This window comes from Erythranthe guttata, chromosome 13, assembly GCF_056151865.1.
Source record: "Erythranthe guttata isolate IM_541 chromosome 13, IM_541, whole genome shotgun sequence".
Classification (NCBI taxonomy): Eukaryota; Viridiplantae; Streptophyta; class Magnoliopsida; order Lamiales; family Phrymaceae; genus Erythranthe; species Erythranthe guttata.
The window spans coordinates 16,956,744-16,972,921 of NC_142545.1; the positions used below are offsets into that span (position 1 = coordinate 16,956,744).

Genomic DNA, 16,178 nt, shown 5'->3' on the forward strand with positions numbered 1-16,178 from the left:
CAACTTCTTAATAAAATTCGGCCCTCCTACTTACGGCCCGGCCCGGCCCGGCCCAGCCCAGCTTCAATACCCAAAGGCCGAATCCACTTCACTCCCCCCAAAATCTTCTGGCGGCAATTCGTATTCTACAACTCTCTCTTCCCTCCATCAACTGCATCATTTCGTCTTTCTCTCTCTATCAATGGCGGCCGACCGATTGAAGTTGAGGACAGCACATGACCCGACAACTGGTCCCGAACCAAGTTCATATCCAGACCCGGAAAATGCAACCGCGGAAAAACCTAAAAGAGCGGCGGTGGTGGATTTAGGCAATGGGAGCCAGGTTTTACACATGCCGCGATTCATTTCATACGAAGATTCATGGAATTATTTCGATTACCTGGACAAAAACATCCCTTGGACCCGACCCACCATCCGCGTTTTCGCCCGATCGCATCTCCAGGTCCGTTTCCCCCCTCAATCACTCTCTCCTATCTCTCCAACCCTAAATTACGAACCGCGTGATTTTCCTGCAAGTTTTCTGACAACGAGTGAAATATTTTATTCCCCTGCCACAATAATTGGAAGAAAGTACATATTTTGCTCGGAATTTATCATACATATTTAGACTCTGTTAATTTTATTTTTTCTGTTGAAAAAAATGTCGTCTTGATTTTCTCTTACATATTAGGGCTTGCATCGTTAATTGCTCAGAATTCTACTTGTGCCTGAACAGCCAAGAGACACGTGCTATGTTGCAAGTGAAGGAGTGGCCCAACTAGCATACAGTGGGTATAAGCCTCATGCTTATTCCTGGGATGAATTCCCACTCCTCAAAGAAATCTTGGATTTGGTGAGGAGCTTGCTTTAGAATTTAGATCTCTCTCTTGACCAAATCGATAATCGAATATGATTTCTGTTTTTATCGATTCTGTGAAATGAAATTCGTCGCTTCGTGCTTCTAATTGTGCTATAACTCATAGGTCCACAAAGCTGTTCCCGGAAGCAGTTTCAACAGCTTGTTACTGAATAGGTACAAAGGAGGCAATGACTATGTCGGTTGGCACGCCGATGATGAGAAACTCTACGGACCCACTCCCCAAATTGCTTCGGTTTCGTTTGGTTGCGAACGTGATTTTCTCTTGAAGAAGAAACCAACTAAAAGTACTCTTCAAGGTACCGAAATATCTTCTTTTAACCCGAGTCTTTGGTTTATTTGGTTCCGTGTGTTTTGACTAGCCGCAAATAGGTTAGTCTAACTTACAATGTACGTAACAAACGAGCTTGTAATTGGAAGACGATCATTAGGATCTTCTTGCATGTTATGTAACAGCATAGAAAACTGTCGGGACATGATTTACAATGAGACTCTACATTATGCTCAAATGATCATATAGAATTTTTCTTATTATCGTTTGCGGGTTTCACATGTAACAAGAAGATGTTATTGGTTCTATTTATTTTGAGCCAACGCGCGTTTTCTTGAATTTCTACAGCCAACTCAGCTAGAGGAAACGACGGTGAACAACCAGCTAAAAGATCAAAGAAGCTCAAAAATAGTGATCAACAAGCTTTTGTATTAAAGCATGGCTCACTTCTGGTAATGAGTGGCTACACCCAACGGGACTGGCTCCACTCGGTCCCTAAACGTGTCAAAGCAGACTCTGTTCGAATTAACCTTACCTTCCGACACATTTTATTTTGAAAATTCGGATGTAACTTGTATATGGTAATTACTTTTGATGTATCAACTCATGTTTTTTTTTTTTGAACAATCTTTGATTAAATACCAACCTGACTTTTTGTTGAGATAATATATTTATGTCTGATATTACTAATGTTGAGATAATCTTGTTAGATTACTAATTTTGAATTTTCTTTTCCACAAAATGATTTTTTTATTTTATTTATTTATGTATTTAAAACAATAAATAAAGTAACATATTAATCTCCAATTGCAACAGAATATAAATTAGTACAAGAAATTACATAAATAATGAGATTATTGACTGTGCAGTAAAAACGTGCGGGACCAAGCGGACCGTCTCCCTATTAAGCAAAAAACGCGGTTAGCCCTATTGCGCTTTTAGATAAAAAGGAAATAAACTTGAAAATGAAATGCAAACACGTAAGACAAAATTCAAGCAAAAGAAGGAAAACACAGAAATCAAATTACCGGAAGCCTTTCTTTGGATACTGAGGTAATCCACAGTTTCCTAACTCCGATTTTCTTCGCCAAATTTCTTCCTTTTCCTCGATGTATGTATGTATGTATGTATGTTTTTTTTTAATAAATCACGTGGTCGGGCAATATAAAATGAGTTTTCTTTCCGATGGTCTGCCGTCGGTCCGGATGTGATCAGTATTGATTAATGATTAATCTTAAAGATTTCTTGATTTCATCACTCACTACTATATTCATCAATTTCTTCAATAAAAATTTGTTCAAATTTTGGGGTGGTGGTTGTGATTTTGGTTTCTGCATAATTCTTGGTGCAGTGGGGTTTACTTTGTTGCTTTGGTTCTTGATCCCTTTTGTTTGATTATGCTTATTTTCCTGCAGAGTAATCTCATGGCTTCAGTAGCAGATGATCCTCGAGGTGATTAGTAGAAATATGTATTGTGATTTCTGAACTCATATAGACCGGTTTCTGATTTCTGAAGTTCTGCCCCTAAAAATTTGCTTATATTTGGATCTTAAATCTTACGACTATTTTGCTTTTGCCCCGTGCTATTAATGAACATCTCATAAGTTTCAATGACTAAAGCAAATGAGGTTTGCCTCAGATGTTTGCATTGTCGGTGTTGCAAGAACACCGATGGGCGGCTTCCTCGGTTCTCTTTCGTCTCTGCCCGCTACAAAGCTTGGTTCTATAGCCATCGCATGTACGAACGTCTCTTTTTAAATTACTAGATCACAATATTTAATGCAAAAATATAATTTTGTTTTTCCTTGTAACATTGTGCTATATGTTTTTTAAGGTGCTCTTAAAAGGGCAGGTGTCGATCCATCTCTAGTACAAGAAGTCTTCTTCGGAAACGTTCTAAGTGCAAATCTAGGCCAAGCCCCCGCAAGGCAAGCTGCACTAGGCGCCGGTATACCTAATTCAGTTATCTGCACCACCGTTAATAAAGTATGTTCCTCGGGAATGAAAGGTCAGTTCGGCATCTATTTACCGCTTCGATTTTTCGATTTTTAGAAATCACTTGTTCTGACATTGTTTCTGTTAGTGCAGCTACAATGATTGCTGCACAAACGATAATATCGGGTGTCAACGATGTAGTAGTTTCCGGTGGGATGGAAAGTATGTCGAATGCGCCCAAGTATATCAATACGGGAAGGTATTTTTACAGTTATACCCTTGATACTTCATTCTCTTAGTTAGCAGCTTGTAAGAAAATGCCATGTCTTATTATTCGAATCATAAATTGTTTAACAGGACAGGGTCTCGTCTAGGGCACGATACAATTGTTGATGGAATGCTTAAAGATGGCCTTTGGGATGTGTACAATGATTTCGGAATGGGCGTTTGCGCAGAAATGTGTGCTGATCAATATAACATAAGTAGAGAACAACAGGTAGTGTATAATCGATGCCGATTTATCTTTTATTATTCATTTTATTATTTTTATAAAAAAATTAGTATTCAACGTTATAGGATTCTTACGCTATTCAAAGTTTCGAAAGAGGTCGTGCTGCAGAAGCGTGCGGTGCATTCAAATGGGAGATAGTTCCAGTGAGAATCGTTCGATATTTTTTTTCTTAGAAACAATTAGCTTAGTTGGACTTTTAAAAAAATGACGGATTTATTTATTTCATAACTGCAGGTTGAAATTACCGGTGGCAGGGGAAAACCATCTACCGTCATTGACAAAGATGAAAGTTTAGCAAAGGTGAATGAAATAAGACGACGAAGCAATAATCTGTTAGACTTTTGTGAACGATAAATTTTTTTACGAACAAACTTTTCATCTCGCATTGTTTTTGTAAATTCTTCTTTTATTTTCAAGTTGACATTCTATTACGATGTGTATCTCGTTTAGTAGAATTCCGGATTTTCTTAGGGTTATATGCTTATTTTGTCCACTTTTCGAAATGTTAATTGTTTGTTGCTAGTTCGACGCATCCAAGTTAAGAAAGCTAAGACCAAGTTTTAAGGAGAATGGAGGTTCTGTAACAGCTGGCAATGCTTCTACTATAAGGTTTAGTTTCTTTACGTCAAAGTTATCGATTTTTTTTTAAATTATTATTTTTATTTTAATAGGAATTATCTAAGTCTGTGTGTTGTGCAGTGACGGGGCTGCGGCCTTGGTCCTAGTTAGTGGAGCAGTAGCCATTAAACATGGATTGAATGTAATTGCCAGAATCAGAGGCTATGCCGATGCAGCACAGGTATTTTGGCGATTATTTATTTATTTAATTAATTACTTAATTAATGTTAATTAAACTTGGATTTAATTAATCGTCTATCAATATATTGTTTGGGGCAGGCACCTGAATTGTTCACAACTGCTCCAGCACTTGCCATACCGAAAGCAATCTCAAATTCTGGCCTGAAAGCTTCCGATATCGATTTTTATGAAATAAACGAAGCCTTCTCTGTAAGAATATATATATATATATATATATATATATATATATATATATATATATATATATATATATATATATATATACACACACTTCAGATTGTTTCTTATAAATTATAATATGTTCGTTGCATAATCGAGCAACTATTCTAACATCGTCTTTGCAGGTTGTGGCTCTTGCTAATCAGAGGCTGCTCAACATTGACCCTGTTAGTCTTTTTTTCTGCTTCATTCAATATATATATATATATATATATATATATTTTAATAACTCAAAAAATTATTGTTATTACAGGAAAGATTAAATGTTCATGGGGGTGCTGTGTCATTGGGACATCCACTAGGGTGTAGTGGAGCACGTATATTGGTCACGTTGTTAGGGGTTAGTTTTGCTGAATTTAAAATAAGTTGATTTTAGTATTGCAATTATTTTTCTACGATAATCAATTTAAGTGATAATTAGGTACTGAGGCAGAGAAACGGGAAGTTTGGGGTGGCCGGAATCTGCAATGGTGGTGGAGGTGCGTCGGCTCTTGTTCTAGAGCTCGTTAATAATCGGTAATTTTCATGATTAGCCCTATCATTTTTTTTAAGAATCTTTATTTTCAACAAGAAATTGTAAATATGAAAAAATATATATATATATATATATATATATAATGCAGGCCGGTGGTTCGTTCTTCGCTATGAATAGAGACAGCCATCTGTAGTGAAGACAGCAATTAACGTCCCGTTTATAACTGAAGCTTTGGAGGGCAGGGCGGTAATCCTGTAGTAATTTTACTGTAATAATAATGATTATATGAATAATGTTGTTGTTGCAATACATATGTGTTGAACACTGAACTCTGAAGATAGCAATTAGGAGTGGAACTTGGAACGGAACTTGTGAATTTCGCCCAATTTCTATTCGAGTTTTTTTCGATTTTGGAATAATGTTTTTCATTCTGATTTCTGAATATTTGGATCTGGTGTGAACTTTTCTGATTTTTTTTTTTAAATTTATTTTTCGGGATCAGAATCTAAAGCATACCCAAAATTATTGAAATTTGATTTTTGAGTGGATTTAATTTTGTAAAAAACTCCTCGGAAAAGGAATTATTTTTTCCAAAAATATATCTATAATGTTCATATTATTTTATATTAGTATAATGTTGATTAAATGTATATAGGTAAGATAATCTTTATTTTATTCTAGCAGCAATCACCATTAATAATAGGGCAAATTAGGGCCACCTTCTTGAGGTGATGTCAAATTGCATAAAAATTCTTTCTATTTTGGTAAGTACAACGACCCATTAACTATGTATTTTCTTATATGCTCATCCCTACACTGTCAAATTTACCTAGTAAATGAGGAGTTTTTTTCGCAATACGTAGTCGGTGGGTGATTGTAATTACCCAAACATGAAGGGTTTTTTCGTAATTTGATCTCCTACCTTAGGAGGTTAACCGTAATTTACCCTTAATAATAACAAGACATAATAAAGAGCAAGTAAAAAAAGGAAGGACTAAGGAGCAATTAGGGAATGGCAACTGAAATGGAGGCGCAATGGTCGGATTTCCACAGGATAAAAATGGGGTGTAATAAAAAAAAGGAAATGCTCAAAACATATCGAATGGTTGTTTTTCCAACCCATTGTTCTTACTCGCATTTTTTTCTTCCTTTGATTCTCTGCTCTTCTTCTCATCACAAATAATTGCAGAGGAAAAAGGAAGAAAAAAACAAAATTAAATAAAAAAATTTGTAGGCTGGTTGCTTTATTTTTTGTTGCAGGGAAAAATAATTTAAATTCAAAGGGTATTGTTCGTCGTTCAATTTTCCTATGCATGTGTTCTTCCTCGGAGAGTTTTGAGGTACGCCTGATTTTTATTTTCTTAATTGCAATTATTAATTATTATCTGTCGCGAGATTTCTTTTACACCAACAAAAAATATTATTTCAAAAAAAAAAAAACCGATGTTAATGTATTAGAATTTAGATACATTATGCAGAAGAAAGGAAAAAAAAGTGATTTGTTTTCTGACATACTTTTGTTAATGAAAACTAACCATTTTAATTGTAGCAATTCTCCAGCTCCTAATAAAAAACGTGGTGCTGCGAAAATGTTCGATTTCGCCGTAAAATCACGACAAAACGGACCAGGCTCTCCGATGGCGGCGGCAACTACACTTTCTCCGAGAGACGTCGGAGAAATCGACACAAGGTCGCCTTTCCAGTCGGTCAAAGCCGCCGTCACTTTATTCGGCGAAGTCGTCTCCCCCAAATCAACGTCGTTAACAAACCCTCTCTCGACGAAAAAGTCCAAAGCTGAAGAAGTTTGTTATCCAATCCTTAAACTCCACAAAATAATAATCCCTTCCTATGTTGTTTTTTCACTTTGTCAAATGATGTTTTTTTTCTTTCGTTTTTCGTCTTTTTGTTGTTTTTTTTCGTAGAGGGTGTTGGAAAAGGAGACGCAACACCACATAATGCTCAAAGAACTCGATTACTACAAAGATCAGCTAAGGCACGCAGAAACCGCAAAAGCTCAAGCCTTACGCGAGCTTAGCAGGGCAAACCGAACACTTCAAGAACTCACGAACAAGCTCGAACTTTTAAGCGAGTCGAAGCAAAAATCGATTCAAACCGCGCAAACAGCCAAAATCCGAGCTAAAGAACTCGAAGAACAGTATTCCATCAGAGCTCAATTGGGCACAGATGCATGGAAAGTCGATCTCGAAAACGAGCGAGAGCTCTACAAATCATCCACCGGAGAACTCATCGCCACCAAACAAGAGCTCGCGAATTTAAGACAGGATTTCGACGCAGCTTTAGTCGACAAATTGTCCGTTTTTCAGACAGCTGAAGATGCCCAACACACTGCTCAAATGAACCAGGAGAGGCAGAGTAAACTGTCCGAAGAAGTGAAAAAATTGCACGAAATGCTCGATCAAGTGAAGCTCGTTTCCGATCGAGATCGAGAAGAGCATGATAAGGTTATTGCAGAAAAAGACGAATTCTTGCGGGCCCGTAAATCAGCTAAGGAAGAAGTCGACAAGGAAATCGAGTGTTTGAGAGAAGAGTACGAGCCTGCGGAAACCCTACAGGAGAAGCTTCTAGAAACAACCAAGGCGTTTAGGGTTTTGCAGGAGCAGCTGAACGATATTCAGTCCTCTCATTTGTACTCCATCAAGAAAATGGCTTCGGATCTCGAAGCTGCAAAGAGGGAACTGCAAGAAGCTGTGGCGGAAGAAGATTCCCTTCGAGATTCTGTTGACTCGATCAAGATCCAATTGGAGGAAGTGAAGAGGGATCGGTTGGAAACGGAGAAGAGAGCACTAGCAGCAGAATCGACTGTCGAGCAAATGCAGGCCGATTTAGAGAAGAGGAAGACAGATCTCGAAGCAGCCATGTCAGCATCTGCTTCGGTTATTATGCAGTTGTCTCTCAAAAAGATTTTAGCCGAAGCCGAAATGGCTAGAAACGAAGCTGAGGATTGTAAGACGAAAGCCGAGTTATTAAAGCAAGAAGCTGAGTCAGCGAGAATTGCGACCGAAGAAGCTGAGGAAAAGCTGAAGCTTGCATTATTGGAGGCTGAAGCAGCCAATGCTGCAGAGAAACTGACAGAGGGTCGAATCCGCAACCATCCCGAGTCGAAAGAAACGGGGCCCGTTAAGATGATCAGGTTGTCGGTTGAGGATTTTGATGCAATGAATAAGAAGATTGAGGAGTTCAAAAATCAAGCCGATTCGAAAGTAGCAACTGCCATGGCTCAAGTGGAGAGTATAAACGCGAGTGAAAAGGGCATTTTGGAGAAATTGGAGGCGGTTAAGAAAGACGAAGAGGCTGTAGAATTGGAAATCAAGGAAGCTTTAAAGAGGGCAGAGATGGCAGAAGCTGCCAAAAGAGCAATCGAGAGCGAGCTCCAGAAACGGCGGGAAAATGGACACAAATGAAGCAAGATAGTGGTGGGTATATGTACTTATATTATTTTGGGAAAACAAAATAGATTCTTTAATGATTTTGAAGGTATTTACAAAAAAGAAATCGCAAACTCAAACTACCTTTCGTATGATTTTCGGAATAGATCGAATTGCTTACCAAATCAGATCCGCAACGAGTGTCCAGGGAGAAGAGCAAAAGGTCTCGTTTTTTACCTGCTTTTTCCATGAAAGATCATAGGATTAGCCTAAAAAAAATTCAATATAATCTATTTATTACCAAAAAAAAAAAACATATAATTATGTTATGTAAGAACTGCTCGAATTCGAATTTCGTTCTTCGTCCTTCACAGGGATATCGAATTTCTTTCCTTTGTCGCTTTTACCTCAGTTTAAGCTAGTGCCTGTCAATTTACAGGAAATAATAAAATGTATATTATATATTTCCTCCAGATAAGTATACATAAATTGCATCATCATTTTCTGTTTAGATATACTGTCAACACAATTAATATCGAATACTTAAAACTACGAGAGCAAGCGATTTTTTTCGTTGTCCGTCACTCGTCATCGTTGATTTTGAGGTCCCTGAATGAATCTGGATATTTCTCTAGGCCCTCGAATTTCTCTAATTCGGATTCCAAAATCTTGGCAATATCTCCTTCATCAGCATCTTCAGGTAAAGTAACATGCACAGACCCTTGTTTCAGCGGTGCGGTGCGCCCACGAACAGAGGATTGCTGCTTTATGTAATCGTAAAGTTGTTTGTGAAAAGGATGGTCCAATGAGAAGCAATTGTCGTCAGCATTATTGTCTGAACGTTTCGAAGAGGCGGAGGATCTCTTTCGGCAGAAATGGGGCAGGGAGGAATAGTCCATTATCTGCACCAAAACACAATCAAGAAAACTATCATATTATTAATTATTAAAAAAAAAAAAAAAAAGAGTCGAAAGTTTGTAACCTTCAAAAGATCGTCTTGTCCACAACCGGACAGTACGTTAATTTTCTTTCTTGTCCTTTCCTGAAGAAGTGGCTTAACAACCTGGTAATAGAAGCAGTGAAAAATTCGGCAGCTTCGCAAAACAGAGAAGTAGACAGTTAATAAACAATGTCGAAAACTGTAGGGGCAAATTAGACCTTCCAACAAGCGGAGAAGATATACGGGGCGTTCACTATGTAATAAGTTACTGTTTTCTCCGGATAGTTCAGATCGTCAATAGACGAAATAATAGTCATTAGCTGCATTAGAAGAAAAAAAAAAACTGTCGTTTTAACAATAATGAACAAACGAATAATTCTTGTGGAAAGTGAACTAGGATTCTTTTTATTACAGGTGCACCTTTATCTGGTTTAATGCCGAGAGCTTCAGTCCCGTCATATCTAGAATTTTTATACATTTGCAAATATGCCTCCCGTATTTTTTCGTTGCAGCTGGCTAAAATAAATACATTTCGTATGTTAATTAGACGTGTGAACAAAAGTAGGGAGAATAGAAGAATGAGTATGCTTACTAAAATGATACGATCCCGATATTCGTTGATCTGAATGTGGGATTGTACATAATAATGAACCTGGAAAACAAAGATAAAGTAGTTAAACGCGAAAGAATTGTAACATTATTAATCATATAATTATATAAAATTAATGAGATTTTATTTTACAGATGCTCGATCGAATGTGCTGAGGCCGACTCCAACAGCAAATACAGGGAGGCCCTATCGGAGAAGCAGCACTATTATTAATTAGAGCATGGAATTTCGTATTGAAGAAAAACATTAAATGCGTCTTTCTTATATATAATTGAACTTATTTTCTTGCTTCATCGAATGCGCACCTCGTTTGAGTAACCTGATAATCCTATAAGCTGCGAATCGCGTATTGCTCGGTAAAGCTCTACAGGAATAATTGGTTTCTGTAATAAAAGATAGCAGATGCATTTAATCATATCTCGAAATAAACTTAATCGAGGCTCCAAGAAAATGAACTTATGACGAACGAAATGATGGTTTCGATCGACTTACGGTTAACATATCGTCAATGTCATTTTGCACTCTCCACTCCAAACAATCAACTAACTGCAATACCAAAGTATCGGAATTCAATAATTCAAGAAACATTTCGTTTCACATGATACACTGTGGTTATTTAAGAGGTGTTTTTTTTCGTCTAACCATCTTGTAGGCCTTTGCAACATTTCCTTCTCGCGCCTTCAAAAATCGCGTCAAAGTTTCGTGAGGATATCCTTGATGCACAGTCTGTGCATAGTGAAAAAGGAACTAATTAGTAATTATTGCAATTGTTTATCGATTTCTCATCAATTCTTTGCTCCAGATTTCACAAATTCAGAAATACCACAATATGAACTGAAGCTAATTAACAGATAAATACTGAAGGTGAGCAAAAATTGGAAAATTCTAAATTCCGTCGATTCCGATTCGAAATTTTCTGATTTTGGAGCAAGTTTTATTCGTTCCAATTTTCGAAATTCGGAGGTTCCGATTTTTCTGAAACAGAATTGAACTAGTTTCTAACTTCCGAAAAAAATCAGAATTTTTTCGAAAGAGCTAATTCCGTTCCGATCGGTCCGATTTACACCCCTAAATCCAAACATTGGTTTCATTACAACAAGTATGCATTTTATTTAATTTTATTAATTTATTTTTTGTTTTTTGCAGTTTCTTTATTACAAAATGAAATTCTTGCAAATTTATGAGTAGAGTAAGACAAGCAGATCAGGCATAAAAGGCAGGGGATTTTTTAGAGTACAAACCTGGAATGTTGTTTTAAGTGATTCATCAACTGCACATCACAATTTTGCAAGAAAAATTGATCAAGAATAGAAAAAATATAAATAAAAAATTGGAAACAGTAGAAGAAAGAGATCAGGGTCAACTGTCAAAGTCAACTGACCTTGTTTCACTAAAGCTTCGAACTGAGTGATGGATTCTTGAGGAACCACCACAGCCATTTCTTTTTCTTCTCAACAAAATGCCAAATGATGAACAAATAAATTAAATTCCACTTGCATATTCTAGCAGATCAGTTTCTCACTCCTCTGTTTTTAGGAGAGAGAGAGAGAGAGGCAGCAAAGAGAGAGAAAGATGAGTAAAGATCCCACCTTTATTATTAGATGAACGAAAAAAAAAGAGAGAGAGAGAGAGAGAGAGAGAGAAATTAATAGAGTAGTTGATTAAATTGAATGCAGACAAAATGTACTGGTCGTTGGTTTCTTATGCAAAGAAATTGGCTATGGAGAATGAGGTGTCACTGCAGCAACAATAAATTAAAATTTATATTTTACCAGATTTCAGCCATTGCACAACTGCTGCTGTTAATAAAAAAATAAATGATGTAGTTAATAAGAAAACTAACCACGCACCAGTATCAAGATTCAAGAGTACTAGGCTTTATATATATATAGCTGCGTTTGCTAACTACAAAATAATTTTGAGAATTTGTGTCAATTGTTATGTCACTTCCAACAAGGGGTAAAAGTGGAAAAGGAAAAGAAAAAAGGGTACCACATAATAGAGAAATAAAGAAATAAAGGGACAGCCTCTGATGACAAATTGACAACAAAAAGGAAGAAAGATATTTGTGCACGACTGTAGACTGTAGGAAAAATCAATTCGGGCACTAAGTTAGTAAATTCAATGACTTGATATTTAGGTTGATGTATATGTATATGTCTTAAAATTATTTAATTTAATTCCTAAATAATCACCAGAGAGAGATAATTTAAGAGAAAGTATCAAGTGTGTTGTTGATTAGTGTTTGATACATTTATATAGAGGGTTATTTATGGTTCTTTCACTTTATAAGTGTACGAGATTTACACCTATCGTTCAATCATTTATTCTAATTTATATGTTTTTCTTATTTATTTATGGAAGTTATCTTTGGATCACGTTTTGCAACGCTTATAGGATGTGTTCACCACCTACTGCACCTCCTCTTTCCTTTTTCATGTGCATTGCGTGTATAGAGCGAGCTCTTAGTTCACTTAATGTATTACAGCTCATATGGCGAGTGTTTTAGCTCATTTCGACTCTTGCGACCCACTCGGCGATTTCGTGGCCCATTCTGCTTCTTGCGACCCGTTCGGTTCTTGATCTAATATTATGGGGAAGCGATCCAGTGCCGAACTGATCCCATCACGTCCAATCTTGATTTTCTAGTGAAACAAATTAAGTTTAATTAATTAAACCGCTTCCACATGAATGCATTATAGTAAACTTGAACAAGCGGTTGCATGTTACATGCCCAAGGGTATATTATTACACGTGGCCTATTACATGTTACAGCTGCAGTTTGACTTTTTTGGTTAGCTAGAAATTTAAGACAATTAAAAGATAACCAGAGCCCATTTAGTCAAATTAAGATAGCCGGCCTATCACAATTTGGGCCTAGCCATTAAATTCATCATGTACAAAAGTCAAAAACTCTACGCCCAAAGTCAACGTTGGGATAATAAATTAGCAAAAACATAATTTGTAGTTTTGTACTACTAATTGAAGGGACCGGATAATAAGAGGGTGTTTGAGTAAGCTTATTTTAAACAGTTGATAAACTTTTACGTCTAATAAGATGTTTTAAGAGCTGATAAGCTGTTAGATTTTATTTTTTGGATTAATTTTTAGAGTGTTTGGATAATGAACTTATTTCCTATTTTTAGTTATTATAAGATCATAAATAAAAATGTGGGGTACATGCAATTTTTTAAAGAGATGTTATTTACTCTCCAACAGTTTATTTTAAAAGAAATTAAGATCTTTTTAAAGAAAATTACCAAACACTTTAGAAGGGCTTATAAGCTCTAAAATATTGTATAAGCTCATTTTAACATTTTATAAGTTTAGCCAAACACCTTCTAAGTCCGCCTGGGTTGCATTTATGGACCAACGTTGCAAAATAATTTAATTAATTAAATAAATAGAATTAATAATTGGAAGTGCAATATTCATTGACCACAGACTACTTCATTGCATCCCGAGATACTCGTACATATTCGCATATTCCATTTGTTGGTCTAATCACGGACTAATTAATAATTATAAAAATAATACTACTACATCGGTCTCAAATGACAGTTATGTACTCTACAACTGGGTCTTCTTCGTGTAATTAATTATATGGTTAGACTTAAAACATGCAATTAGGGAGGGGTAAAACATTAATTAATTTGATTTATTTAAATACAAAGCTAAGGTTAAAATTGATAACGCGTGTCTTTATTTCTGATTGACGTATTAGTATTAGTATTAGTATTAGTTGGGTAAATAAAAGACAAAGGTGGGCGAAAATCACAACACACTTTTCCCATTAATCATGATTAGTTAGGGTAATTAAATAAATTAAAACATATATAAAGGTGTTTGTGTATAAAATCTCGTTCTTGTCTCATTTAGGCAAGGCAAAAAAAAAAAAGAATCCTCATAAGGCAAAAGGTCAACCCGCCACCACTTTTCTTTTCGCCGGAAAATGACGTCAAACAACGGAGGAGTAGGGTGGGATGACAAAACCAGGTTGACAGGTCAGCATCAAGATGATTATGAATTGGAGGAATACAAGGGTGGTGGGATCAGCGAGATTGAAGAGTTTGATCATGTGAAGATCATTAATGGTGGTGGTGGAATAATGAAGGGGGCGGCGGCGATGGAAATAATAAGAGAAGAAGTGGAGGGGAGCGTTTACTCGTTCGGCGGAGGCGGAGGAGATGACGTGGTGTACGTGGCGGTGGGGAGGCAGAGCGAGGAGACGAGCAGCATGGGGGCCTTGATATGGGTGCTGGACAATGTTGTCGTTCCTTCTTCTACGCTTCTTTTTCTCATTCATGTCTTCCCTGAGACCAAGTACATACCCACTCCATGTATGTATTCATTTCCTCTCTCTCTCTCTCTCTCTCTCTCTCTCTCTCTCTCTTCTCTCTCTCTCTCTCTCTCTCTCTCTCTCTCTCTCTATACATATATATATGACCACATGAGACACACATCCACCATGTTTAGTTGTAAAACAAGAATTCAAGATTAATAGTGGACATAGATAAGATGCCAATTAATTAGCAAGAATAATCATGATTAATGGAAAGAACAGAAAAGCTAATTTTAAAAATATGAAAATAAAATAAAATAAAATAAAATAAAAGAGAAAACAAGAAAGTAAAAGAGAAAAAAATGTGTTGACTTCAATGGCAATAATAATAAAAAAAATAAAAAATAATTACAGGAAGTAGCCTCAATCATCTCTATTAAGGAAAGTAGTTTCTTTTCATTGTGGATAATGCTGTGTAGGTTGGGTTCAGACAGTATATATATATATATATATATATATATATATATATATATATATATATATATATATATATATATATATATATATATATATATATATATATGTAATTTTATATACGTAACCACATTCTAAGTATAAAGGATGGATTTTAAATTTCTTGTGACATTAATATTGTTATACAATAAAGTTTTAATTTATTAATGCCACAAGAAATTTCGGTTTCCTCTATATATATTAATTCTATAATTATATAAAAAATGTAATTACGTACTTTTGTTAAAAGTTTATTCCTTTGTGATTAATGCAGTGGGAAAGCTTCCAATAAGCCAAGTAAACAGTGAGCAGAAGGAGAAATATATGTCTAAAGAAAGGGCCAAGACTAGAGATTTCCTCCAAAAATTCATTAACCTCTGTTCTCCTACCCAGGTATATTTATTTATTTAATTATTACTCACATTAATTTCCTCGCCATTATATATACATATATATTTCATGAGAAAATAAAAAAAAAAAAGGTTATTATATATTGTAATAAAATGAATTAGGTAAAAGTGGAGACCATACTAATAGAAAGTGATATGGAGGCAAAAGCAATACTGGACCTTATTCCCATACTCAACATTAAAAAGCTAGTGCTGGGCTCAACAAAGTCTAATCTAAGGTAATATTTCATATTTAATCACTTTTTCTTTTTACTTTTATGTACATAAATATATATCATTTTTTTTTATTACTTAATAATTAATTTAAAGAAAATGTAATAATCAGGAAGATGAGGTCTAGGAAGGGCAATAGTGGAGTACTGGCTGATCAAATACTGCATAATGCACCAGAGATTTGCGAGGTTAAGATTATATGTGAGGGAAAGGAAATGTCTGAACTACCCCCGGAATCTCCTTCTCCATCTCCCTCACCAAGGGCAACTGATCGTCCTCCTAAATTTGGCCAGGACCAAGAGGTCCAAGACCAACAGCAAAAAGACTTGTTTGCCTGTGGCTGTTTTAAGATATAATCTTTTAATAAAAGATGATGCTCACCAAGCGGGGATAGCTCAGTTGGGAGAGCGTCAGACTGAAGATCTGAAGGTCGCGTGTTCGATCCACGCTCACCGCATTCTTTATACTGTTTTGCCCTTTTGGTGATTTTTTTTTCTTTTTTCTTTTTTTCCCTGATTCAATAATTTATGTTGTTTCTAATGTACCGTTGTGCATTATAGCTAGATTGAATATATATATATGTATAGGATAGAGAACTTCCAATTATTTGATCCAAACTATTTTTGCTTGAATATACACATATATATACATATGTGTGTGTGTGTGTGTGTTTTCATATTTTTTGGATTTGTTTTCAGCCATGGGCAAACCCCATTTGTTCTGTCATCTACGCATACG

At 35.9% G+C, this 16,178-nt stretch overlaps 5 protein-coding genes and 1 non-coding gene across 10 annotated transcripts; 5 read left to right on the top strand and 1 right to left on the bottom strand.

Moving 5' to 3' along the window:
- Positions 1-115: 115 nt before the first annotated feature.
- Positions 116-1,793, top strand: ALKBH2 (oxidoreductase, 2OG-Fe(II) oxygenase family protein). Its single transcript, XM_012993134.2, has 4 exons — positions 116-442; positions 716-832; positions 963-1,155; positions 1,476-1,793. Exons 1-4 carry the CDS (start codon positions 182-184, stop codon positions 1,682-1,684), a joined length of 780 nt encoding a protein of 259 aa, XP_012848588.2. The 5' UTR covers positions 116-181; the 3' UTR covers positions 1,685-1,793.
- Positions 1,794-1,996: 203 nt separating this feature from the next.
- AACT1 (Thiolase family protein) lies at positions 1,997-5,502 on the top strand. 3 transcript variants are annotated; one of them, XM_088812550.1, is made up of 15 exons: positions 1,997-2,180; positions 2,543-2,579; positions 2,767-2,865; positions 2,962-3,135; positions 3,216-3,321; positions 3,420-3,558; positions 3,639-3,716; positions 3,808-3,873; positions 4,097-4,182; positions 4,273-4,372; positions 4,471-4,581; positions 4,737-4,778; positions 4,865-4,951; positions 5,033-5,127; positions 5,235-5,502. In XM_088812550.1, the coding sequence occupies exons 2-15, from the start codon at positions 2,552-2,554 to the stop codon at positions 5,257-5,259; spliced, it is 1,236 nt and encodes a 411-aa protein (XP_088668676.1). In that variant the 5' UTR covers positions 1,997-2,180; positions 2,543-2,551; the 3' UTR covers positions 5,260-5,502. The 3 variants fall into 3 exon arrangements, with proteins under 3 accessions (XP_088668676.1, XP_088668678.1, XP_088668677.1); XM_088812551.1 differs by lacking the exon at positions 1,997-2,180 and adding an exon at positions 2,203-2,238; XM_088812552.1 differs by lacking the exon at positions 5,235-5,502 and having other exon boundaries at positions 2,103-2,180; positions 5,033-5,131.
- A 598-nt stretch (positions 5,503-6,100) lies between these two features.
- LOC105968863 (WEB family protein At5g55860) lies at positions 6,101-8,983 on the top strand. 2 transcript variants are annotated; one of them, XM_012993546.2, is made up of 4 exons: positions 6,101-6,426; positions 6,636-6,888; positions 7,009-8,520; positions 8,640-8,983. In XM_012993546.2, the coding sequence occupies exons 2-3, from the start codon at positions 6,676-6,678 to the stop codon at positions 8,506-8,508; spliced, it is 1,713 nt and encodes a 570-aa protein (XP_012849000.2). In that variant the 5' UTR covers positions 6,101-6,426; positions 6,636-6,675; the 3' UTR covers positions 8,509-8,520; positions 8,640-8,983. The 2 variants fall into 2 exon arrangements, with proteins under 2 accessions (XP_012849000.2, XP_012849001.2); XM_012993547.2 differs by having other exon boundaries at positions 6,173-6,426; positions 6,647-6,888.
- On the bottom strand, positions 8,905-11,975 carry LOC105968864 (Sec14p-like phosphatidylinositol transfer family protein). 2 transcript variants are annotated; one of them, XM_012993548.2, is made up of 12 exons: positions 11,866-11,975; positions 11,404-11,760; positions 11,264-11,292; positions 10,665-10,748; positions 10,515-10,568; positions 10,328-10,405; positions 10,155-10,208; positions 10,005-10,064; positions 9,833-9,928; positions 9,631-9,732; positions 9,455-9,535; positions 8,905-9,374 (listed from the first exon to the last, which is right to left on the bottom strand). In XM_012993548.2, the coding sequence occupies exons 2-12, from the start codon at positions 11,459-11,461 to the stop codon at positions 9,054-9,056; spliced, it is 1,017 nt and encodes a 338-aa protein (XP_012849002.2). In that variant the 5' UTR covers positions 11,462-11,760; positions 11,866-11,975; the 3' UTR covers positions 8,905-9,053. The 2 variants fall into 2 exon arrangements, with proteins under 2 accessions (XP_012849002.2, XP_088668679.1); XM_088812553.1 differs by having other exon boundaries at positions 11,873-11,920.
- A 1,907-nt stretch (positions 11,976-13,882) lies between these two features.
- LOC105968312 (Adenine nucleotide alpha hydrolases-like superfamily protein) lies at positions 13,883-16,072 on the top strand. The gene is made up of 4 exons (XM_012992941.2): positions 13,883-14,362; positions 15,092-15,210; positions 15,330-15,445; positions 15,553-16,072. Exons 1-4 carry the CDS (start codon positions 13,975-13,977, stop codon positions 15,794-15,796), a joined length of 867 nt encoding a protein of 288 aa, XP_012848395.2. The 5' UTR covers positions 13,883-13,974; the 3' UTR covers positions 15,797-16,072.
- TRNAF-GAA (transfer RNA phenylalanine (anticodon GAA)) lies at positions 15,825-15,897 on the top strand. Its single transcript has one exon. It is a non-coding gene; the product is annotated as a tRNA-Phe (tRNA).
- Positions 16,073-16,178: the final 106 nt, after the last annotated feature.

Coding starts and splice junctions, on each gene's coding strand:
- ALKBH2 (XM_012993134.2), top strand. CDS start 182: ATGGCGGCCGACCGATTGAAGTTGAGGACAGCACATGACCCGACAACT. Junction 833..962: donor TCAAAGAAATCTTGGATTTG/GTGAGGAGCTTG, acceptor TATAACTCATAG/GTCCACAAAGCTGTTCCCGG. Junction 1,156..1,475: donor AACTAAAAGTACTCTTCAAG/GTACCGAAATAT, acceptor GAATTTCTACAG/CCAACTCAGCTAGAGGAAAC.
- AACT1 (XM_088812550.1), top strand. CDS start 2,552: ATGGCTTCAGTAGCAGATGATCCTCGAG. Junction 3,136..3,215: donor ATGTTCCTCGGGAATGAAAG/GTCAGTTCGGCA, acceptor CTGTTAGTGCAG/CTACAATGATTGCTGCACAA. Junction 4,779..4,864: donor GGCTGCTCAACATTGACCCT/GTTAGTCTTTTT, acceptor TTGTTATTACAG/GAAAGATTAAATGTTCATGG.
- LOC105968863 (XM_012993546.2), top strand. CDS start 6,676: ATGTTCGATTTCGCCGTAAAATCACGACAAAACGGACCAGGCTCTCCG. Junction 6,889..7,008: donor AAAAGTCCAAAGCTGAAGAA/GTTTGTTATCCA, acceptor TTTTTTTCGTAG/AGGGTGTTGGAAAAGGAGAC.
- LOC105968864 (XM_012993548.2), bottom strand. CDS start 11,461: ATGGCTGTGGTGGTTCCTCAAGAATCCATCACTCAGTTCGAAGCTTTA. Junction 11,293..11,403: donor CGAAGCTTTAGTGAAACAAG/GTCAGTTGACTT, acceptor TGTGATGTGCAG/TTGATGAATCACTTAAAACA. Junction 9,929..10,004: donor ATCGGGATCGTATCATTTTA/GTAAGCATACTC, acceptor TATTTATTTTAG/CCAGCTGCAACGAAAAAATA.
- LOC105968312 (XM_012992941.2), top strand. CDS start 13,975: ATGACGTCAAACAACGGAGGAGTAGGGTGGGATGACAAAACCAGGTTG. Junction 14,363..15,091: donor CAAGTACATACCCACTCCAT/GTATGTATTCAT, acceptor TGATTAATGCAG/TGGGAAAGCTTCCAATAAGC. Junction 15,211..15,329: donor ACCTCTGTTCTCCTACCCAG/GTATATTTATTT, acceptor AAAATGAATTAG/GTAAAAGTGGAGACCATACT.